We start from the raw sequence: 25413 nt of genomic DNA, 5'->3' as shown, positions 1-25413 counted from the left end.
GGAATACGCTGTCAGAGGAGGTGGTGGAGCCCGATATAGCAGCATTGTTTCAGAGGGATCATGACAGATGCATGATTATGCAGGAATGGAGGAGAAAGATGATACCCAGGTCCTTGCAGCACACTGCTGTGCAGAGGGACCTGGGTTAATTTATGCATGAATCATAAAAGGTTGGGTTGTGGGTGCAAATAGTAATTAAGGCAGCAAATGAAGTATTGTCCTTCATTGCTAGAGAGATGTATGTTACACTGCAGCTCTATAGGGTGCTGGTGAGGCCACACCTGGAGTACTGTGTACATTGTTGGTCTCCTTAATTGAAGATGATGTACTGGCACTGGAGGGGGTACAGAGGAAGCTCACTGAGTTGATTCCAGAATTGTAAGAGTTGGCTTATGAGGAGTGTTTGAGTAGACTGGGTATTTACTCATTGGAATTTAGAGGAATGAGGGGGTCTCTCAGAAACCTTATAAAATCATGAAGGGAAGATAAGATAGAAGCAGGGAGGTTGTTTCACTCGAGAGTGAAACTAGAACTAGGGTGCATAGCCTCAAAATAAGAGGGAGGAAGTTTAGGACTGGGTTGAGAAGGAAAGTCCTCTCTCCAAGGGTTGTGAATCTGTGGAATTCCCTGCTGAGTGAAGCAGTTGAGGTTACCTTGTGAATGATTTTAGAGAGATGTTTGAAAGGTAAGGGAATTAAGGGTGATGGTGAGCTGATGGATAAGTGGAGATGAGTCCACAAAAAGATCAGACATGATCCTTGTTGAATGGCAGAACAGGTTTAAGGGGCCCGATGGCCCACTCCTGTTATTCCTTATGTTATGAAACAGACCACAGAGGCAAAATGTTTTTAGTTGACAAAGGCATCATGTGTCAGCGCAGTCTTGATGGGCTCAGGTGTCTTGTACCTGTGCTGTACTGTTCATTGTTCTGTTTGCATTATGAATACTGAAGTGGTTAGACTGTGAAGTTAAGCAACCTTTCTGAAACTTTTCATCTCTATTCAAGTTACCTTAATTATAATATACTTGTGATTTGTTCCTCATAAGCAGGTTGAGATTTTTAAAGCAGAGCAGAAATGATTGAACTAGTCATAGAGCAGGAGTGTTGGTTTGATTTTGAGTTCCCTTCAAAGTATTTTTAAATCGAGATTCTTCTTGCATAAAAGGTGACATTTTATGTTTCAATTTCTGTTTAATTATTGGTTAAATTTATTGCAATGTTTTCACCAGTCCAACTTGGTTTAACTTAATTTGATGAGGATTAAACCATCTGACAATTTGGCCATTTCAGCATTAGTAATATATTTCTGTCTCCTCTTCAGCATGACTTGGTTAACTATACTTTCATCTGCATGTCTCATTATCTCTCTGCCCTCCCCTTCTCTTTCCTTACTCCCTTGCCCCCCCCCTTTTATTTTATGAATAAGACAGTTATTTGTCAATAATTAACAATGCTTTTGGTTCATTAGTAAGTCTGTTCTCACTTTGCATTTTTATAGGCCATTGTCACCTTAAAGGAAACCACTCAGAAGGATGAGGGTGTTTTCAAAGCTCCTCCCCCTCCACCCCGTGTGATCAAAACAGTGACAATACCCACCCAGCCATACCAAGACATTGTAACTGCACTGAAATGTAGAAAGGAGGATAAAGAGGTACTGGGCTTTGACTGTCCTCAGTTTAACTTTTTACATGTTAAAAGCATTTTGAGAGTTTATTAAAGTTTGGGTATTATCTAATGTGAGCATGTTAGTTGCTCTCTTATGAAATACTGAAGATATGTGAAATGGCCGTATGGCACATAGTGTACATGCTTGTATTTTTTTCGGACTATTCACAACTGTATCCCATTCCTCTGCACTGGTCCATGACTGTCAATGTTTCCCCGCCACTCAGTGCTCCTTGGATAACTCAATGTTTTGTTCCCCCATTTAATCATCCTTTTCTGCTGTGTGTGAAAGATAAGGTTGGAAGGTAGAAGGCATTAGGTAGGTAGAGCTGCATTCTTTTGTCACAACTGCCCATTTCAGCAGGATCTCTTCCCTAGGGTAAGTGAGAACTTGCAGACTGGGAAATTGCCGAGTTGCCGAACCTTTTTGAGAATTGCAGAAATGACTCTATCAAAGCAAAGAAACCTAATCTTTTTGAGTTGATAGCCCCAAAGGATGCGAACCAGGTATCCTAAACTGAGCTAGTCCCATTAGCCTGCATTTGGCCCCTATCCCCCAGACCTGTCCTATTCATGTATCTGTCCAAACTTCTGTTAAATGTTGTAATTGTACCTGCCTCTACTACTTCCTCTGGCAGGTCATTCAATACCCATATCACCTGCTGTATGGAAAATATTTCCCTTGGGTCCCTTTTAAATCTTCCCCTCTCACCTTAAACCTATGCCCTGTAGTTTTGGACTCCGCTATTCTGGGAAAAAGACCTTGGCTATTCATCTTATCTGTGCCCCTCATGATTTTATAATCTTCTATAAGGTCCCTGACTCCAGTGCTCCGGGGGAAAAACAAAGTCCCAGCCCAGAGTTGGGCGAAATGATCTGTTTCCATGCTGTATAACTGTATGACTTCAAGCAGCTTCCACGCCAACTCTGTTGGCCAGATCCAGCAGTACCACTTAAGGAATGGCAATTAGTATTCCAGGATGAGGGTACCTACACACAATCTGTGATTCAGTGACACTGAGCACCGAAATATACAATTCCGTGTCATCAGATTAAGTGTCTGGTGTGGCAGCTCATCAGCACCTGCACGATCTGTAGGTCTGCCTATAACTAATTAGTATAAACCAGGAAGCATTTGTACTGATCTGCCTTTCAGATTAATTGGACCAAGTACTTCATTAGGTTGTGATGTTTCACGTTAGCTTCTAACTTTGGTTTTACTATGCCAGGTTAACTCTGCTTTCTGTCATATGTTAAAGGCATGTTATATTTATTTTAGTTGTACACTGTGGTCCAGCACGTGAAGCACTTCAATGATGTGGTAGAATTTGGAGAAAACCAGGAGTTTACAGACGACATTGAGTACCTACTCAGTGGACTAAAGTGTTCCCAGCCTCTCAACACACGCTGCCTTAGGTATGCTTCTGTGAATGGTGTCTTTGTTCATGGGTGGTTTAAATATCTTCTCTGATCATTATATGTGACATTACAGTCTTGAGTTTCAGTATTGTGGAGGTGCTCTGTGTCTTGTGGGTTACTCTGTTCTGAGAGATCCTGGGGCAGCAAAATGGTGCTTTGCGAAGAACAAATGATAGTTTTGAATAATGCAGAAGAAGTGAGCAATTTTGTCAAATACCACCAACTCTGTCATAATTGTGGCATCTCATTGATGGATTTATCCCTGATTTATAACTAATTTGGTCTATCTTTTAATCGAGTGATTTAAGAACTATTACAGTACATGAAGCTATTTGTTCCATTATGACTGCACCATCTCTGAGCTGCTCACTTTCTGCCATTCATTGCCTTCTCCTTTAAACCTGAACATTGTTCTTTTTCAAATAATTGTTGACTTCTGTTTTAAAACTTAGAAAACCATAGGAGCTAGGAACAGGAACAGGTCCTTTGAGCCTGCTCTACCATTCTGTTTGATTATGGCTGAACCTCTATCTCAGTACCATTTCTCTCATTGTCCATTTGTCTGTATTCTTTAATGCCTTTAATACCTAAACGAAAATTATCAAATTGAATACATTGTGATTTGGCCTGCAGTGATAGTGAATCCATAGGATTTCCTTATTTCAGTCCTAAATGGCACTGTGACCCTGCCGGTTCTAAACTTCCCGACCAGGAAAAATGTCCTCCCTGCATCTAGTCTGCCCAGTCTTGTTAACCTGCTCTGTAGTTCAAGCAGATCCTCCCTCATTCTTCTAAATTCCGTTGAATACAGGCCCAGTTGAGCCAATCTCTATACAACAGTCCTGCCATGCCCAGTATCAGCCGAGTGAAGCTTTACTGCACTCCCTCTGTGGCAAGTATATCCTTTCATAGATAGGAATACCAAAACTACACACCGTATTCCTGGTATTCCAAGACCCTATATAACTTTTAATAAGGCATCCTTACTTTTGAACTCAAATTCTCTTGCAGTGAAGGCCAGTACACCATTTGCTTTCTCCATATGTCTGTTTATTTGCATTGACTGATGTTCAAGGACACCATATTTCTTTGTGCATCTACAATTTCCAATGTCTCACCATTTAAATAATATTCTGCTTTACTGTTTTTCACACAAATATATAACTTCACATTTGGCAGATGCAATATAATGTGGATAAGTGTTTTCCCCGCACACTCGGCGGGGAATTGTTATTCCCTCGGTTTTCGATCTGTCAAACAATTCTCAATCCGTGCCTGTATATTCTTCCAATACTTTAATCTTGCCCACTCATCTCTTATGTGCGATTTTATCAAAAACTTTCTTGAAATCCAAATAGACCATGTCTACTGTTTCTCCATTAAATACTCTGAGTTATATCTTCAAAAAGATTACTAAAGCATGAGTTTATGAAAGGGAAATCATGTTGACTTTATCTAGCCCATCAATGCTTTCAAATGTTATCGCATGTTTTAAAGTAGACACTAGTATTTGATTCTAAGATTTTCCCACTTCTGATGTTAGGCTAGCTAGTCTGTAATTTTGTGTTTATCTCTCCTTTTTAAATAGCAGGTTATATTTACCACTATCCTGTTAAGTTCTTTTTATCCTGAGATCCTTACGCACTTGATGCATCTACAACACACCAATTTCTGTGAACAGGCAACCAAATTTTATTAGGTACAGTACAATACGAGCTTTGGAGAAACCCTGAACACTCCTCTCCACGCTTGTAACGGGGTCCGGGGAAGCTCTTCCTGGATGACTTTTAATACAGACCTCGCAAGGTTTACAGGATCATGGCAAAAGCTCTCCCTGAACACAGGAAGCAGTCCGTCCTTTATACAAAATCTTTACATCACAGTTATTGGTGCCCACAAGACAACACCCAGTCACTCCTTCCCAGTCACATGCTACTCAAGATACAATGTAGTGACCACCTCACCTCCAGAGACCGTGTAATGCAAATCATTCCTTAATGGTCAAATCTGTTGCAAATTGTTTTTGTAACTATTGGGGAGTAGTCAAATTCCAACTGTCATGATTTCTGGATGAATGGCAAGGAAATGGCCATGTCAGCCTCCCACATGCCAACTATAAAACAAAAACACACAACCCTACCCCAGGTATTCAATTTCTCGTAGGTCAGCAGAGCAAATTGACTTCAATATCAAATTCCAATCTGTAGGAATTGCTCCAGAGTATATCAAATTTTGAAAAATGTCCACCAATGTGTTCAATATTCAATTTCCTTTTATACTCTGGATGGAGATTAACAGACCCTAATGAAATTGTCAAACTCTAACCCCATTAATTTCTGTAGCACCAGTTCCTTTTGCTAATGCAAGCTTTGTTTCAATTCCTCGCTCTCGCTGATCCTTTGTTCCTTTTAATTTGTGAAATTATTTGTCCTCTTTTGTGAAGACAGAACCAAAGTATGTGTTAAATCCTTCTGTTGTTTCTTTGTTGTGTTTGTAATTTTCTGCATTTCTGGCTGCAAGGAACCTCAATTTGATTTTACAAACCCTTTTCTCTTCACATATCTATAGAAGGTTTTAGAGTCAGTTTCATTTTCTTACAAATTTATTCTCATTCTTGCTGTTTTTTCTGGAAATTTTGTCTGCTCTTTGAATCTCCTAATTTCTTTTGTAAGCCATTGTCTTAAGAAAAGTCATTTGAAATATTGTATCATACATGTTGCAGTACTTTGTGTTCTCGGCTGTAAGAATGTGCATAATAAAGGACAGAGTTAAATGTGAAATAAATACACCATTTAATATAACAGCTAGAATTGACCATGCTCTATCTAGTGGCTGAACCCAGTTAGTTGGATATCAGCTGAAATCCTGGGACCGCAAAGACTGGCCAATGTCTAACACTAGATGAAGCCCAGGAACTGAGTTCAGAAGTGGAGTCCAGAGAGGAACTCCAGATAAGAAGGCAGGAGACAAAGTATGGATGGGCATAAAGCCAGAGGAACAGGCTCAGGGATAGAAACAAAGCCTCTGGGAGGGGGAGAGGGGCAGTGGGAAACGAGACTGAAGTGGAGTAATGTTGACAACCAGGGTCATAGCAGGGAGGACGGAGGACTGTGGGCAAGATTTGTGAAACGGGAAGGGAAGTCATGTAATTCACTGAAGAGGAGGTCTATACTAAGTGATGCTTAAGCTGACAGTGTCAAATGGATGCTTAGTCACCATGTTATTAATAAGATTAAAGCAAGGCAAAGCTAGGGGAGTTTACGTTAAATAGGGACTTGCGATGTGAAGAGAAAAAAATCATTTTCTAACTCTGCTCACCTGATTAATGCTTCTATTTTTTCAGTTCTCACATATTCCTGATTTTTCTCTCTCTCTCTCTCTCAATATCCCTTCTATGTAAAAGATCAAAAAAGCCTCCTCCCAGAATGCACCAGCTCACTCCATTCCAAAGCATTCTCAATATTTCACACTTAGCTATAAACTGTCCTCCTCATGCTTGCTCATCATATCCATTGAGCACAGCTTTGATGAGCAAATCAGTGCTGAAAGTTATTATCAGTTATGTGATATGTTCCACATTCGTACTAATTGGAATGAGTATATTGTGTTTCTGTACCATCTGCTATCCCTTGTGCTACTTATCCAATCTCTGTATTCTGTAAATGTGGTGCTATGCGCTTTGTTCTCTTGAAGGCTTGATTCCTCTCTTTAGCCAGTGTGTTTATCTTTTGTCTTCCAGTATTATTAGCCTGGCCACCAAGTGTGCCATGCCAAGTTTCCGAATGCATCTAAGAGCTCATGGAATGGTAGCTATGGTCTTCAAGACACTGGATGATGCACAGAAGAATCAGGTATAACATTTTGATACTGTAGGAAAGAATTACACAATAGTGGCACTTTAGACCATATTTTTAATGTAGCAAATCATTTAAGGCATTTAAAATGAATGCTTTCTGACAATAAATAACCCTGCGCCACATGGGATTTTAGATGGCCAAAAAATGTGGTAAAATAGTGTGGGGTAAAAAAGGGAGGAAGATATAGAGAATTTGTTCACTTGCAGCAGCAGGGCATGACAGCCAAAGGTGCAGCAAAGTGAGTGAGGATTGTGAAAGAAGCTGAAACCGAGAAATGCAGAGGTCTGGTAGGATTTTAGGACTGGGTAGATTAGTATGGGAACTATGGAGAGTTTTGGAAGATCACAAGAAGTGGGAGCTGAATTAGACCATTCAGCCCATCCTGCCAATCAGTGGGATCATGACTGATCTGATCATCTTCATCTCCATTTCCCTATAACTGCTCATTTCCATAGTGATTAAAATCCATCAATCTTATAATTAAACATACTTAATGACAACCTCAATAACCCTCTACAGTAAAGAATTCCATAGATTCACTATCTCTGAGAGAAGAAATCCCTCCTCTGTCATAAATGGGTGATTCCTTACTCTGAGATTATTTCTTCTGGCCCTAAACTCACTCTCAAGGTGAAATAACCTCTCTGCATCTGCCCTTTCAAGATTCCTAAGAATCTTGTATGTCTCAATAAGATCACCCCTTATTTTTCTAATCTCCAATAAGTTTAGGCCCAATTTATTTTGTGTTCCCTCATAAGTCAATCCTTCCATTCTGGTGTCAGCCTAGTAAACCTCCTTTGGACTACTCTCAATGCCTGCATATCATTCAGCTGTGCTATAACTACTACCTCATATAGTTTTAGCAAAACCTCCCTACATTTATATTTCAGTCCTTTTTTAAACAAATACCAACATTTAATTTTCCTTCTGTTACCTTCAAAGCAAACAACTGAAGCTCAAAGTGCTCATTTTGGGCAAGGGGTCAAATGGTTTCAGAGCTTAAGTTTTTCTCAGGGCCTATTTTTTTGAATATCGGGAGCTCCTTTTTCATTCTTACTAACTCATTTATTAGATGATGCCATCACAAAGTCGCAATATTTTCTGTATTTGTGTTCATATATGGGGTATTTGGACTTGTGCAAAAGCAGGATTGGAATAATTCATCAGTATCCTTAAATGATCAGTTGTCCATTAAACTTAAAGCTACAACAAACAAGGAAAACAATTATTTCCTAGACTCAACAGTATTTACACTGGCACAAGACTACAAGCAGAAGTTAACAACTCCTATTTCAAAATAAAACAAATAGCTAGAGAAGCTCAGCAGGTTCGGTACTATCAGAGAGAGAGTTAACAGTTCAACAAGACAAGACAAAGCTTTTCACTGTGCCTCGGTGCATATGACACACCTATCCCAACAGTCACTGCATCAGAGGTCAGATCAGTCTTCCTTCATGTGAATCCAGGGAAAGCAATGGTGCCAAACTAAGTACCAGGCCATGCACTCGGAACATCCTCCGATCAACTGGCAGAGGTCGTCTTGAACATTTTCAACCTCTCCCTGCAGCAGGCTACTGTCCCTGCCTTTTTCAAGAAGCCAACATCATCCCTGTACCTAAGAAGACTCATGCAGCATGTCTCAATGACTACCACCCAGTGGCCCTAACTTCGGTGGGCATGACGTGCTTTGAAAGGCTGGTCATGGCATTAATCAAGCCCAGCCTCCCCACTACTCTTGACCCACTCCAATTTGCCTATCGGACCAACAGATCCATGTCAGATGCCATATCGCTTGCTGTCCACATCTTGACACCAAGAACAGCTACGTAAGAATCCTACCCATTGACTACAGTTCAGCCTTCAACACTATTGTCCCCTCGAGACTGATTACTAAACTTCATGATCTTGGACTAAGTCCCACTCTCTGCTTCTGGATCCTCAGTTTCCTGACCCACAGGCCACAATCAGTGAAGATTGGGGACAATATTTCATCCTCACTAACACTCAACACTGGAGCCCCGCAGGGGTGTGTACTGAGCCCCCTACTGTACTCGCTGTATACCCATGACTGCGTCGTCAAATAGCAGACTAATGCCATTTACACCCAAGTTTACTGATAACACCACCATAGTCGGTTATATCTCAGATGGTGATGAAACAGACTACAGACGGGAGATGGAAGACCTGGGAAAATGGTGCACTGAGAACAGCCCAGCTCTCAGTGCTGGCAAAACCAAGGAACTCATTATTGACTTTTGACAGGATGTTACTCATGCCCCCCTGCACATTAACAACACAGAGGTGGGACAAGTGGAGAGTGTCAAGCTCCTGGGAGCGGTCATCCACAACAAGATTTCTTGGATTCTGCATGTGGACACACTGGTTACAAAGGCCCAACAGTATCTCTTCCTCAGACAGCTGAGGAAATTTGGCATGACGGCGAATACCATTGCCAACTTTTATCGGTGCACCGTCAAGAGCATTCCGTCTGGATGTATCACTACCTGGTATAGCAACTGTACCATTCAGATGCATTCGGAAACTTGGCATGGCACACTTGGTGGTCAGGCTAATAATACTGGAAGACAAAAGATAAACACACTGGCTAAAGAGAATAGTAAACTTGAACTGGACAATCACAAAGGCCAACCTCCCATCTATAGAATTCATCTATCAGGCCTGCTGTCCAGGAAAGGCAGCCAGCATTCTGAAAGATCCATCCCACCCTGGCAATGTTTTTCTACAACCTCTATCAGCAGGGAGAAGGTTCAGAAACCTGAACACAGGCACCAGCCAGTTTTGCAACAGTTTCTACCCTACTGTTGTTAGAATACTGAATGGACTCTCAAACTCTTAACATTTGCCTGTACCTGTGTTTTGGTTTTGTTGCTGTTTACCTATTATTTGCTATCTATGCGACTTAACTCTGTGATCTGCCTGTAATGCTCGCAAGACAAAGCTGTGCCTCTGTACACGTGACAATAAATTTAATTCAATTCGGTTCAAATCTGATATTATTACCGAGGAGAAGAAATTTACTTTTGATGTTCTGAAAAACTAGTGTGCACTTCTACAAACAAAAGGTTCGCACCCTAAGTACACTGTCAGGGACCGGCGCGGTCAGGCTCAAGTGTTTCTGGAGTACATGCTCAAAGCTAGGATGGTTTTTAAACAAGCAGTTCAAATGTTATTTAATGCATCTCATGGTTAACTTAATAATGAACAGCATCCCATCCTATCCCCATAACCATGCATTTCCCATGACCAGTCTACCTCACTTGTACATCTCTGGACCCACACAGACATGGAGAGCATGCACATTTTTCACAGACATTCCCACTACCTCAATTATGGGGGAAGTTCAAAACAAAAGGGTAACTAGGGAGGGAATAGGGCCCTTCATTGCTTAGCAAGGAAGCCTCTGCGTGGAGCCACAGGAGACGGGGAAAGATACTAAACTAGTATTTTGCATCAGTGTTTATTATGGAGAAGGACATGAAAGATATAAAATGGAGGGAAATAGATGGTGACACCTTGAAAAATGTCCATGATACAGAGGAGGAGGTACTGGATGTCTTCAAATGCATAAAGGTGGATAAATCCCCAGGACCTGATCAGGTGTACCCTAGAACCCTGTGGGAGGTTAGGGAAGTGATTGCTGGGCCCCTTGCTGAGATATTTGTATCATCGATAGTCAGAGGTGCCGGAAGACTGGAGGTTGGGTAATGTGGTGCCACTGTTTAAGAAGAGTGGTTAGGAAAAGTCAGGGAACTATAGATTGATGAACCTGACCTCAGTGGTGAGAATGTTGTTGGAGGGAATCCTGAGGGACAGGCTTTACACATATTTGGACAGGCAAGGACTGATTAGGGATAGTCCATATGGCTTTGTGCGTAAGAAATCATTTCTCACAAACTTGTTTGAGTCTTTTGAAGAAGTAATAAAGAGAATTGATGAGGGCAGAGCAGTGGACATGATCTATATGGACTTCAGTAATGCATTCGACACGGTTCCTCATGGGAGACTGGTGAGCAAGGTTAGATCTCATGGAATACAGGGAGAACTAGCCATTTGGATACAGAACTGGCTCGAAGGTAGAAGAGAGAGGGTGGTGGTGGAGGGTTGTTTTTCAGACTGGAGACCTGTGACCAGTGGAGTACCACAAGGATCGGTGCTGGGTCCACTACTTTTCGTCATTTACATAAATGATTTGGATGTGAGCATGGGAGGTATAGTTAGTCAGTTTGCAGATGATACCAAAATTGGAGGTGTAGTGGATAGCAAAGGTTACTTCAGATTACAACAGGATCTTGATCAGATGGACCAATGGGCTGAGTCGTCGCAGAGTTTAATTTAGATAAGTGCAAGGTGCTGCATTTTGGAAAAACAGCAGGACTTATACACTTAATGGTAAGCTCCTAGGGAGTGTTGCTGAACAGAGACCTGAAGTGCAGGTTCGTAGCTCCTTGAAAGTAGAGTCACAAGTAGATAGGATATTGAAGACGACGTTTGGTACGCTTTCCTTTGGTCAGAGTATTGAGTACAGGAGTTGGGAAGTAATGTTGTGGCTGTACAGGATATTTGATAGACCATTTTTGGAATATTGTGTGCAATTCTGGTCAACTTATTGGAAGGATGTTGTGAAACTTGAAAGGGTTCAGAAAGGATTTACAAGGATGTTGCCAGGGTTGGAGGATCTGAGCGAAAGGGAGAGGCTGAACAGGCTGGGGCTGTTTTCCCTGGAGTGTCGGAAGCTGAGGGGTGACCTTATGGAGATCTAGTTAAAGCACAGCAGGTTAGGCAGCATCCAAGGAATAGGAAATTCGACGTTTCGGGCATAAGCCCTTCATCAGGAAGGGCTTATGCCCGAAACGTCGAATTTCCTATTCCTTGGATGCTGCCTAACCTGCTGTGCTTTAACCAGCAGCACATTTTCAGCTGTGATCTCCAGCATCTGCAGACCTCATTTTTTACCCTTATGGAGATCTACTAAATCGTGAGGAGCTTGGATAGGGTAAATAGACAGTCTTTTCCCTGGAGTGGGGGAGTCCAGAACTAGAGGTCAAAGGTTTCGGGTGAGAGGGGAAAGATTTAAAGGGGTGCTAAAGGGCACCTTTTTCACACAGTGGTTGGTGCGTGTATGGAATGAGCTGTCAGAGGAAGTGGTGGAGGCTGGTACAATTTCACCATTTAAAAGGCATTTGGATGAATGTATGAATAGCAAGGGTTTGGAGGGACATAGACCAAGTGCTGGCAAACAGAACTAGATTGGGTTGGGATATCTGTTTGGCATGGATGGGTTGGACCGAAGGGTCTGTTTCTGTGCTGTAAACCTCTGTGAAACTGAGGTTCTCAAAACTTAGCAACTCAAAATTGGTACACAACAACATTGCTTTTTTGTAAACTAAAGCCCATCACCAAGTAAGAATTCATTTGAAAATCTCAAGATTAAACCCAGCAATGGTTCAGTGTTGTATTTGTTTTTTGTATTTCTCAGTATTGTAGCTTCTGACCATATACAGTCTCAAACTAGAGAACAGATCACAGAAATAGACCCTTTGGTCCAACTCATCTGTACCACCTAGACATCCCAGTCTGACCTCGTCCCATTTGTCAGCATTTAACCCTACCTATTCATATACCGCATTAATTTTCTAGGAATTTCCATACTTCAGTGATTTGAAGTTTCTTATCATTTCCCTGAATTTTTTTTGCTGAAAATGTGTTGCTGAAAAAGCGCAGCAGGTCAGGCAGCATCCAAGGAACAAGAGATTCGACGTTTCGGGCATGAGCCCTTCATCAGGAATGAGGAAAGTGTGTCCAGCAGGCTAAGATAAAAGGTAGGGAGGAGGGACTTGGGGTAGGGGCGATGGAGATGTGATAGGTGGAAGGAGGTCAAGGTGAGGCTGGTAGGCCAGAGTGGGGTGGGGGCGGAGAAGTCAGGAAGAAGATTGCAGGTTATCACATCTCCATCGCCCCTCCTCCCTACCTTTTATCTTAGCCTGCTAGACAAACTTTCCTCATTCCTGAAGAAGGGCTTATGCCCGAAATGTCGAATCTCCTGTTCCTTGGATGCTGCCTGACCTGCGCTTTTCCAGCAACACATTTTCAGCTCTGATCTCCAGCATCTGCAGACCTCACTTTCTCCCTGAATTTTTTGTCAGATTTGGAAGTATTCTGTCTCCCTTGCAGCCGCCTCCTCCCCTCACTTCTCCTGAGGCCTCTTTTTTCCAGTAGCTGCCTCAGCCCTTGGCTAAAGGTGGTTTCCAGCTTCCTGGTCTGCCCCCAATCCCTACCATCAGGTCAGATCCAGACTAAAATCTAGCTTGTTAAAGCATGGTTTTTTGTTATTTTGGTTTTAACGAGATGATATGTCATGAAAACGTGAGCAAGCAATGTTGCAGAAACAGTTGCTTTTTTCACAAAATAACATCCAGATGAAATAGAATAAAGCCAAATTATTTCCACAAAGTGCAAGTTTAGAGATTTTGAAACCCACAGTAAATGTAATCGCACTTGGGGCAAAGCATCCTCGTACACTACTCACTCCAGAGAAGAATTCAAAACAATTTCTAACAGAAACCTTGATGCACGATTGTTTGCCTTACTTGGTCTCCTAATGTGTATACACACAGCCATTTCATAGAGTCATACAGTATGGAAACAAACCCTTCAGTTCAACTTGTCCATACTGACCAGACATCTCTGGCCCATGTCCCTCTAAACCCATTCCATTCATATACCCTTTCAGGTGCCTTTTTAAATGTTGTAATTGTATCCACCTCCACCATCACCTCTCATGACTCATTCCATATGCACACCATCCTCTGTGTGAAAAAATTACCCCTCTGATCCTTTTTAAAATCTTTTCCCTCACATTAAATTTATCTCCCACCCTAGGAGAAAGACCTTTGCTTTTCACCCATCCATGCCCCTCATGATTTTATTAACCTTTTTAAGGTCACCCCTCAGCCTCTGACATTCCAGGCAAATAGTTCTAGCCTATTCAGCCTCTCCCTACAACTCAAACACTGCAGTCCTAGCAACATCCTTGTAATTTTTTTCTGAACTCTCAAGTTTAATAAAATTCTTCCTATATAAGGTGACCAGAATTGAACTTCCATATAACTTTTTAAAAAGTCACATGACTGCAGAAGTGTTTACAAGTTAATCATTTAGACATACAAAACAGCTGTGTTATCTCTAATTCAGATTTTGAAAATACAAACTTAAATGATTAAGAATGTCTGCAAACCCCACACCCTATGTGTCTCGTTCACTGCCAGCATCAACAGTCAGCCTGTCAGCACAGGAGTGAACCAACCTGTGATTAGAAAAGCAGCATTTCCTCTGTTTTCTGTATTCTGTTTGCAAGAATAGTTTTTCTCATCTTGGCCACTCCAGTGCCCACCTTTTTCCAGTTACTGTGGTGTTTTCAGGGCCAGATTATCCACTGGTTCGGTGTATTTTGAGCTTTATGCTGGTTTGGTAGCTAGTTTAGGTCAGCAAGCTGAAACTGGTGGGTATACAGCACTTAGGGAGACTTGGGAATTAGGACACTGGAGATTCATGTGCAAAATGGTGAAAAGAGAAAAAGTTGATCAAAGAGCATCCTGAATTTCATTGGAACAGAATGATATTGTTCATCCTCTCGAGTCTGTTCTGTTGTTCATTATTGATATATATTGTGACACCTTTGACCCACCATAATAATGTAAACCCAAAACTCTATTGTATACGCAACCTATAAAACTTCAAAAGTCTCCCCCCATCTAAGTCTATTGGTGATTTGTACCAGATTTGAATTTCCTTTTATCTGATTTGATTTTGTTCTTTTCAAGTCAGTTTGATCTGGACTCTTCCATTAGTGCTGGAGGGATTATCTTTGTCTATCCTATTAAATTGTTTCATCTGAAACAAATCAATTTGGTGTTATCCTCCCTCTTCGATATCAAGGAAAGCTGCCTACTCTGTGCAAACTGCCTTGTTATCTAACCCTTCTAATCCCACCAAACCCTGGTGAATTTGCAGTGTAACTGTTCCCCTGCCTCTCTTGTTTAGTGTAATGCCAGAACTGATACTTTGGTATCTGGCCAAGCTTCTTTATCAATGTATTGTAATTGCCTCCTTTTGTATACCATCTGCTTGAGATAAGGGCTGACATTTCATTAGTCTTTTGAATTTATTTTTTGTGCCTTTTCACTTGGGTTTTAATTGTCTATTTGGATGTCCACATCTGTTTCTGCTTCCTTGTCACTTACAAAATATTTCAGTTTGTCTGCTTGGATCCAAAGTAGGTAATCTTGACTTTGGTCACATTGCACTCCATCTCTCATCTTTTTGTCCATTTAGTTAATCTCACAGTGCACCTTTGCAATAACCTCCTCTCAGCTTCACAGTATACTGTTGGTTATAGACACGATTCCTCTTCATCTCTGAACCAGTGCTCTCCACCTCCCCTGGCTTTGGCAGTTTATAGGTTGTGATAAGCCTTTTGTTGTTCTTTCAGGATCTCAGTCCTAGTTCAACAGCATAGGAAGGCTAAGTGGCATGGCATGCTTGGCTCACTCGCATGGATCCCTTTCCTGACCACCCACTGTCTCTCCCCGTGTGCTGCAGCTCCTCTATTCATTGTTTCCTTCCTAACCTTTGCTTTTTTTTTGTCAGAATTTAGCTCTTTGCACAGCAGCACTAATGTACATCCTGAGCCGAGACCGATTGAACATGGATCTGGATCGAGCTAGCCTGGACTTGATGATCCGTCTTCTGGAAATGGACCAGGACCCTTGTTCACGACAACTGAATGAGAAGGAAATGAAAAAGATCAAAGAGAAAATTCGCAAGCTGTGTGAAACTGTCCACAACAGGCATCTAGACCTGGAGAACATTACGGTAAGAACAACTGTACTTAAGGAACATTTTAATCACAACTTCAGAGATGCTCCCGAAAGCTGTGATTAGTTCCAAACAGGGAAATGTGATTCTCCTCTTACACCACCTGTTTGAGTGCTATAGTACCTACACTCTCAGGTTTACCAACACCAGGTGATTGCTCATTATCCCAACCTGGCTCAGTTGAAATATAGCAAGATGTAACTCTGAAAGTATAAAGATCTATCTCATCATAAGTTATTCATACATTTGGGTTTCCTTGGAGCTTTGTCTGAATTCTGATGAAACCATTAAAGCAAAACACAATAAACCAACAGAGGGTAATAAATGCATCTTCCATTGCATTTATCCAACCTGTTAGAGATATAGAAGTGTTTTTGCATGCAGTTAGAATTTTTGTGAATGCAGCAGCCTTGTTGTATGTGGCAAGCGTCCAGAGAACTGCAGTGATTTTAAAAAGGCAGCTCTCTATTCTCTTCCCTAGGACAGCTCGGGATGGGTAATCGGCAAAGCCCATATCCCATAAATGAATTTTGCAGTAATTACCCTGGCAGTATGTTTCATTTTAATGGTGAAGCGTTTACTTTGCTTCACTACCTCTTTTGAGTGATTCATAGTGTTACTTTGAAAGATCAATTACTAAAAAGTCTGAAAGCGTTAGATGATCTCAGTTGATGTACCTGCCCACAATGCTGAACATGAGTGCCTTCTCTGTAACTCAGTGTTGAAGTTTCCACGCTGTCCGACTGGTTGAAATATATACAATATTACATTCAAGAATGAATCGATCAGGTGAAGATATACCCTCTTTAAACTCCAATCACTTCAAAGCTGTCTTCCAAATGTTACCGTGTTTTCCTCATTCAGCTTGCATGTTAAGCCGTAAACCTGTTGAAATAAAGAGCAGTTCTTCTTCTACTCAGGATCTCTATCAATGCATCTTCAATGCAGCAGGCACCATGTTCAACTGATGTTCATAGTAAGACTCCAAAGTTTCAGAGTATGCTAATACACGGCCATTCTTGGTCAAAACAAGTTCAGGAATACACAATTTGATGACTAAAGCCTATGTATAGTTACCAATTCATTACATAATTCAAAAAGAATAAGATGCTGAAAATCTCTTGGACTCTGTTTTGAATATCTGTTTTGAGTGTCTGTTTATGTTATAGTAACACCTGGTCCTCAAATCATAAAGAGTAAACACTTACTGAAGTTCGGCTTGTTGTGATCACTTACTGTACAGCCTGTCTAGATAAAGGACTGCCTTCACCGTATTTCAGACAAAGCTAGAACTGCAGACGCTGGAGAGTCAGAGTCGAAAAGCATGGCACTGCAAAAAGCACAAGGTCAGGTCGCATCCGAGGAGCAGGAGAGTCAGCATTTTAGATATAACATGCTTAGGTCTGAAACCTGTTCGGATGCTGCCTGACCTGCTGTGTTTTTTTCCCAGTGCCACACTTTTCAACTCTTCACTATTGTCCCAACCTGTTGTGAAGGTGCTGATGTTGGACTAGGATGGACAAGGTTAGAAGTCACATGGCACCAGCTTGTAGTCCAACAGATTTATTTGAAATCACAAGCTGTCGGAAACCTCCTTTGTTAAGTGACGGGAAGCACGCAGACACACAACCTATAATCAGAGAGATCAAAAGATCGTACAGATGGGGTGAGTGGAGTATCAACAGGCTCAATAACAAGTCTCTGCAGTTCATCCAAAATGTTAGATGGTGTGAGTAAGTGTCAACAGCTGAATAACAAGTGAAGGGGGTGACCTGTGATCTAATTAATTGAGGCAGAGAGATAATTACGAAAAATTAAGATGGTGCTGGAGACAAACCAAATGGTTAGAGCTGCATGCTGAGGGTCTAACCAAAGAAACGCTTAATCCAAAATTTTACGAACTAATTAAGGTAGAGAGATCCTAACAAGTTATCAAGGTGATAGTGTCAAAACAGGATAGTAAGGAAGATTTTACCAATACAGAACAGTATAGTGGAGTTACATGTAGCGTGACATGAAAGCAGGTTCGCTGTTGAGGCCATTTTCATGGGTGCAGAACTTGGCTAATAGTTTCTGCTTGTGATTCTGCGTCTCAAAGGCCAACTTGAAGGACACTTACCCGAGGATTGGATTTTGAATGTCCTTGGCCACTGACATGTTTCCTGACTGGGAGGGAACATCCCTGTCTAGCGATTGTTGAGTGGTGTCTAGTCATTAGTTGTTGTAGCATCGGCATGGTTTCGCCAATATGCCATGCTTTAGGGCATCCTTGCCTGCAGTATTTGAGGTAGATAACATAGGCCGAGTTACACGAGTATCTGCCATGTAGGTGATGGGATGTGTTCCCGTGTGTGATGGTCAATGATCTGACAGTTTGATCGCTTGCAAGGACTTGTTATTCGGTCTGTCGATGGGTCTGCTCACACCATTTGCATGATATTTTGATCTCTCTGCCTATACATTCTGTGCCTGTGTGCGCTTCTCTTCACTTTACCTGACGAAGGAGCAGCACTGTGAAAGCTTGTGATTTTAAATAAGCCTGTGGGACTGTAACCTGGCATCATCTGAGTTCTGACGTTCTTTACCCAACCTGTCAGAGATTAACACAGCACAACTTATATGCACACCAAGTTCCTGGGTACTTAATTCCTTTTGTCATACATTGAGCTATTTCTGGTTTGAAATGAAGCCAAGTCGTTTCAGTTTTTTTAAAAAAGTTTTGGAGGGGACCTAATGAGGGCTACAGCAACCTTTATCTGTGAATCAGTTTCATGGTTGACATATTATTAAACATGGTTTTTGTTTGAAATTATAGGAGAAGTCACTACACTGTGCAATATGAAAGATATGGGAGTGTTCCTCCTCACTGTCTGCAAGCTGCTTACTGGGGAGCAGTATTTGTGCAATTTCATGCATATCCACTAACAATTCGGAACTTTATAACAGTAAAGATGCTGTTGCATTGGTCCTGCCACCTGGTGGTTGCTGTGGTACTGCAATTTCTTTGCCATATGGGTTGAGGCCTAGTTTCAGTAAGGAATGTGGATTAGACCTAATCTTGCTTTAGCATATGATTTATTGTTAACGGAGTTTCACTGATACGTTGTTTCATTACAAAAATAACGAGTGTTTGCTAAGAAAGGTTGATTGAGTTTTCTTATTTGTCAATATGGGGAGATTGTTATAATGAACATTTGAGTGAGAGTTTTCAGGACAGTTGCTTAAATGCAACATTCAGACTGGTCTGGATTGTCAGAGATGCCACCATTAAGCATAATACTTGGGGAAATGTTTTAAGTTTTCTGTATGTCCAAAAACATTAAACTGGAACAGAGAATTCATTAGATTAGAAGTGAGGGGAAAACTTAGACAACAAACCCAATCGAATTTGAAAGGAAAAAGTAATATTTGTTTTTAAAACATGCCCAGCTAATAGCATTTTCACTCTACACCAGTCTCCCTTTTAACCTGTAAATGTGGGCATGGATTGATACCTCATGTCATTTAGCACATTGTATCTGTGCCAGTCAACAAAGATCTGGCTCCATTAATCCCATTTTCCAGATTTTGGCTAATGACCCTGGGGGCAATGGAAGTGCAAATTAATGTCTGAATACTATGCAAGTATTAAGAGATTTTGATCACCCTTACAAAGCAGGTATTCGACTCCCACCACACTATAAATTAAAATATTTCTCCTCAACTCCCCTCTTGGCCTTCAGTCTCTTAACTTAAACCTACTGCCCAGGATATTGACCCCTTTACTAATGAAAGCGCTGACAGATGCCTTTCTGTCCACCCTATCTGTGACCCTCAGATCTTATGCACTTCTAATTAGATATCCTTACAATCTTTAATGTTCCAAGGAAAACAAGCCCAGCCTTTCCAACCTTCCCTCAAAACTCAGATCCTCCAGCCCATACAACATTTTGAGACCCTCTGTACTCTCTACGGCAATCACATCCCTCCTCTAATGTGAAGGCCACAACTTCTCACATCTGTGTCTTAACCAGCATTTTATACAGTTCTATCATAATCACCTTGTTCTTGCATGCTGTGCCTTTCCTATTAAAACTGAAAATGTGTTGCTGGAAAGGCGCAGCAGGTCAGGCAGCATCCAAGGAGCAGGAGAATTGATGTTTTGGGCATAAGCCCTTCTTCAGGATTCCGAAACGTCGATTCTCCTGTTCCTTGGATGCTGCCTGACCTGCTGCGCCTTTCCAGCAACACATTTTCAGCTCTGATCTCCAGCATCTGCTGTTCTCACTTTCTCCTTTCCTATTAAAAGCAATTATCCTGTATTCCTCTTTAACCACCTTGTTAAGATGCTCTGCTACTTTCAGAGATCTGTGGGTATGCAGACCAAGGTCCCTCTGATCTTCAGTATGTTCCAGGTTCATGCAGTGTAACCCCTTGCACTTGGAGGGTTAGTGAGACATTACCCCACACTTCTGAGTTTCAATTGGATTAGCCACTGCTCTGCCCACCTAACCAATCTATTGCTATCCTCTTGCAGTCTTGAACAGGAAATCAGGGCCAAACCAACCACGGTCTAGCAATAAGAAGCGGGCCTACAAGATGACAGTGAGGAGAGAATCAAACCCACTTTGGCCCTAAGATGTTGGCTAATGTAGCCTGTAATCTGTTTTATGATCTCAAAACAAAAATGATGATAGCTCTGAGAACTTAGACAGGATTGGATTTTCAAGGGAAGGGGGAAGGAGAGGGAGTGTATTGTTTGTTGTGGAATGGCTGTGGGTTACGACAGCTACGGTTGGTGAGCGTTGTGATTAAATGGGATTTCATCCTTTTAAAGTTGTGTAATTTGGTTTGTCCCTTTTTGCAATACGATTTTCAGAGCTGTGCCTTTTAGATGTATTTTTCTCTTTTGGACAGACTGGACATTTGGCCATGGAGACACTGCTTTCACTCACATCCAAACGTGCAGGAGATTGGTTTAAGGAGGAACTCAGGCTCTTGGGAGGATTGGATCACATTGTTGATAAAGGTATGAGAGTGGCTGGAATGCTTGCTCTTTGTTTTAGATGGAGTGACCACTAACAAGAATTTCTGTTTGTAAAGTGTCTTGAATACAATAAAATACCTCGAGACACTTTCCAAGACCATTTTTCAACACACAATGATGCCAGTTGTACAAGGGAATTTTTTTTCTTGTTCATTCATGGGATGTGGATATCACTGGCTGGGTCAGCATTTATCACCTATCTCTAGTTGCCGTTGAGATGGGGTGAGCTGCCTTTGTGAACTGCTGCAGATTTGGTGTAGATCTGCCCACAATGTTGTTAAGGAGAGAATTCTAGGAATTTGACCCAGTGACACTGAAGACAGTGATATATTTACAAGTCAGGATGGTCAGTGGCTTGAAGAAGACCTTGTTCCTGTGTATTTACACTCAACCTTCCAGATGGTATGGTTGTGGGTTTTCAAGAGCTTTGATGAATTTCTGCAGTGCATCTTATCAGTGTTACACACTCCTGTTACTGAGCATTGATGTTGGGGGCGTTAAGTTTTGTGTATGTGGTGCCAATTGAATGGACTGTTTTGTCCTGAACGATGTCCAACTTCTAACTTTAGTGACAGGGAAATGTTCAGAAAAGGTTCTATGGGACAAACTTAATCTCCACTGAGGTAAGTGTTGATCAAAGGTGGTTAGCAGGAGATGATCGTGTATGACTGGTTTCATTGAGTTTTACAAGGAGGTAGTTAGGTGTCCATGAGGGTAGTGTAGTTGATATAATCTGCACGGACTTCAGCAAGGCTTTTGACAAGGTCTCAACTGGAAAACTAGTCACGAGGGTAAGAACCCATTGGATTCAGGGCATTTTGGCAAATGGACCCAAAATTGGCTTATTGGCAAGAAGTAGAGGGTGGTGATTGACAGTTATCTTTGTGACTGGAAGACTCTGTTCAGTGGTATATCACCGAGTTGTGTGCTGCATCCTTTACTGTTTGTAGGGATTTTAACAATGTAGACTTGAATGTAGGAGGTTTGTTCAGTAAGTTCATGCTTGACGCAAGATTGTTGGTGTAGTAAATGGGTGGTGAGATTTGGATGACAGGGCTGCCCAGATGGATTGAACAGTAGCAAATGGAATTTAATCTGTAAAGTGAAAGGTTATGCATCTTGGGAAGACGAACAAGTCAAAAGCGTCTACATTAAATGGTCTACCACATCTTAGGAAGTGCAGTGGAGTGGATCAGAGTGACCTTGGTGTGCGTGTCCATTGATCCCTGAAAAAGCAGTAGGGGCAAACTGGTTAAATACTTCAGGCATATCGGGTACTTACGTTCAATTCCTCGACTAAAGGTAAGAGTCGGGAAGTTACAAGGGAGCTATTTAAGACATTGGTTTGGCCACGTGCAGAGTGCTGTGCCGTTCTGGTCACCACATTATAGAAAGGATGTGACTGCACTGGAGATTGACTTAATGTTGCCTGAGCTGACGTGGCTCAGTGAAATTGTGGAAAAAAAACTTTCAATTTTAGTGACAACAGAGCAGCTGTAATAAATTGAATAAAGTCAATGTAGTTCTAAACATTTAGGAAATGTAAGTTAGGTGCATCATAATATTAAGACTACTTAAAACAAGAAAAACATTGATGCCTGTGCTTTTAAGCTTCGGCTTGCTGCGTGTGTCTGTTGTGATTGTTTTGGACTCTGGCACCAGGATTTTGTAATGAGATTTGTCTTCCTTGTGCTATGACTTAAAAGTACTTGCTGCAAGAGAAGGTGAAACCCACCTAACCTACTTCAATTTCTTTCTGCATCAACAGTAAAAGAATGCGTGGAGCAGTTGGGTGAGGAGGATGAAGAGCAGGACAAATTGGTTGCATCCCTATGGGGTGCTGAACGTTGTTTACGTGTGTTGGAGAGTGTAAGTATTACACAGGTCAACAGTGCCAGATGTCAACCTGACTTTTGGAAAGGACCAGAGAGTTTCTAAGGAAAGCCTGGTGGATGTGAATGCCAAAGAGGTAGAGAATTCACTGAGAACTGTCTCGTGTTGGCAGTCACATGGCAGCACAAAATCATGCCTCATCTATGATGGACCCTGTCTAGGGCTTATGTGCTGCTTTCAGGTTTCACAGGATACTAGCAACGTAAAGCTACTTCTGAGCTTCCTGAAATGCCATTCAGATGTCATGCCTCAAATACTGCTCTGGTTACTGAGTGGAGTAAGCAGCTTTACTGTATTACAGATCTAAGTACAATCTTCTCACTCCAGATGAGGCAAGTTCACTTGTTGGCACCTGTCTAACACTAACTAATTGTTGGTAGAAGTTATCCTGAGTTGTAATAGCCTTGTCATCTCCTCTCTAAATCAGGCACTTTAAATACTTCCTCACAGCATCAGCAGCAAATGAAGTGAACCCTGAGGTTTGGATAAACTCTCTGGCTAGGTTCTCTCAAGTGCTTCAGTAATGTCACCAGATGGGCAATATTTGGGTGAGCTCCAATGAGTCTCTGTCTAGGTTAGTCAGGTAGCAGCTTTTATGTAGTAGGAATGTTGTAGGAAAACTTGCCAAACAAAATCAAATCTGAGGTGTGCTACCTGGTGATTTAAAGTAAGGGCAGGTGTTCGCTTTCAGGACTTGGGTTGTCAATACCTGTCCGACCATTCCATTCTGTACTTTGTTGTAGGCAATGCGGTCTTTTGATGCAAAAGTTCAACACTGAGCTTGCATACTCATTTGGTTAATGAAGACTTTGCCAGGACAAAGTTCCCTTTGTATTTGAATGTGCACAGGGAGTAACTGTACTGCTTGTAGTGTTTTTTTTTTGTTTAATCACTTTTTTAATGAGAATTGTTCTTCCAATTAATGTATTGCAGTGAATATTTAAAACAGATAAAGAAAATAATTTTATGACAATATAACACAACATACATACCATCATGCCCACATTGTGTTTTTGTGAAATTGTTTTCACAGTCAGGAGTGTACCAGTATTCTGTAGATGGAACAATTGAAAAAGAGCTTTCTGGATATTGATGATTTTGCTCTGATTGACCTTCAGAGGCCTTCTGTCTGACAGGTTACTGTCTACTGAGCCATTCAAAGTAGGTTTGTTAGCCAGACCAAGGGCACTAAGTTTCACCCACCCCACAATCATCCACTAGTGTAATCTTGTCATGCAATTATGAGGAGAATTGGACTTTGCATTTATCTTTTTTTTATGTATAGTTGTGGGAATTAGGCATTGCTGGCTAAGCCAACGTTTATTACTAACCCTAGTTGCCCTTCAGATGGTGGTGTTTTCACACATTGCTGATGTTGTTCTAAATAGTAGTGGTTGTCTGATAAGTGCTATCTAAGGTGCCTTTGTGAATTTCTGTAGTGTATTTTATAGATAGTACATACTGCTGCTGCTGCTGAGTTTCAGTGTGGCAAAAGTCCATGTTTGTGGATGTCACCTATTAAGTGGGCTGCTTTTTCCTGGATTATTGTATCAAGCTTCTTGGGTGCTGTTGGAGCCACGTTAACCCAGGCAATTGAGGAGTATTCCATACGCTCACGACTTGTGCCTTATAGATAGTGGTTAGACTTTGGGGAGTTAGAAGGCAATTTACTTAGTGCAGGATTTCTACCTTCCGACCTCCTTTTGTGGTCTCTATTTATATGGCTAGTACAGTTTAGTTTCTGGTCAGTGGTAGTCCTCAGAATATTAATTATGGGGGATCTGGTGATGGTAACACCATTACATTTCAAGAGCCGATGGTGAGATTCTCTCTTGTTGGAGATGGTCAGTACTTGGCACTTGGGTAGCGCAAATGTTACTTGCCACTTGTTAGCTGAAACGTGAATGATATCCACATTCTTGGTGCATTATAGTATTAGTACACAGTAGGTCTTCTCCCTCCCTCCTTCCTTTCTTGTCCCATCCCCCCACCTCCTGCTTTCTCTTTTCCCCCTACCTCCTCTCCCCTCTCTCTGCTCTCCATTCCCTATCTTTGCCCCTCTCTCACCTCCCCTGCACTAATTTACACAGTTTAATTTATTTATTTCTCATCAGGTTACCGTTCACAATCCAGAAAACCAGGGTTATCTTATTGCGTATAAAGACTCCCAGCTCATCATCTCTTCTGCTAGGTGAGTGTGTGCCGTAAGTAATTTTGAATGAATGGTTTTCACAAGATTATAATTACAATGCAGCAAGTTTAAAAAAGGGATTATAGGAAATTATCATGGGAATAAAAACATAATGTGTGATGCTTAAGATGGACACTGGATGTTGTTTTTATCCTTCGGTTCTGAAGCAGGGTAATTGGACTTGAAAAGTTAACTCTGTTTCTCTTTGCACAGGTACTGCCAGACCTGAGTTTCTCCTGCAGTTTGTTTTTTTAAACTGCCTTTACCCTGTATCCTGCCACTCACTAAATGTAAAATTGCATTTAATCATATTGCCCCTTCAACCAGAGGTTATAAATTCTTGTCAGAGATCATTAACCACCTGAACCTTCTGTTTCCAAACTTGAGAAATGTTACGACAGTGCCTGACTTGGAGAAACTGCAGTTCTGTTTTCAGAAGTTCCAGATATCGAAACAAATTTCCCAC

General features: G+C 41.4%; 1 protein-coding gene across 1 annotated transcript in view; it reads left to right on the top strand.

The window, feature by feature from the left end:
• LOC132835108 (wings apart-like protein homolog) overlaps positions 1 to 25413 on the top strand; it is a 208926-nt gene that overhangs the window by 131294 nt on the left and 52219 nt on the right. Inside the window, exons 6-12 of the mRNA XM_060854428.1 lie at positions 1500 to 1652; positions 2946 to 3082; positions 6825 to 6936; positions 15610 to 15834; positions 20734 to 20845; positions 22632 to 22732; positions 24871 to 24947. Coding sequence (XP_060710411.1) covers positions 1500 to 1652; positions 2946 to 3082; positions 6825 to 6936; positions 15610 to 15834; positions 20734 to 20845; positions 22632 to 22732; positions 24871 to 24947 — 917 coding nt within the window. The remainder of the gene's footprint in view (positions 1 to 1499; positions 1653 to 2945; positions 3083 to 6824; positions 6937 to 15609; positions 15835 to 20733; positions 20846 to 22631; positions 22733 to 24870; positions 24948 to 25413) is intronic.

This window comes from Hemiscyllium ocellatum, chromosome 43 (genome assembly GCF_020745735.1).
Source record: "Hemiscyllium ocellatum isolate sHemOce1 chromosome 43, sHemOce1.pat.X.cur, whole genome shotgun sequence".
Classification (NCBI taxonomy): domain Eukaryota; kingdom Metazoa; phylum Chordata; class Chondrichthyes; order Orectolobiformes; family Hemiscylliidae; genus Hemiscyllium; species Hemiscyllium ocellatum.
This window is presented reverse-complemented; position numbering and strand designations above follow the sequence as displayed.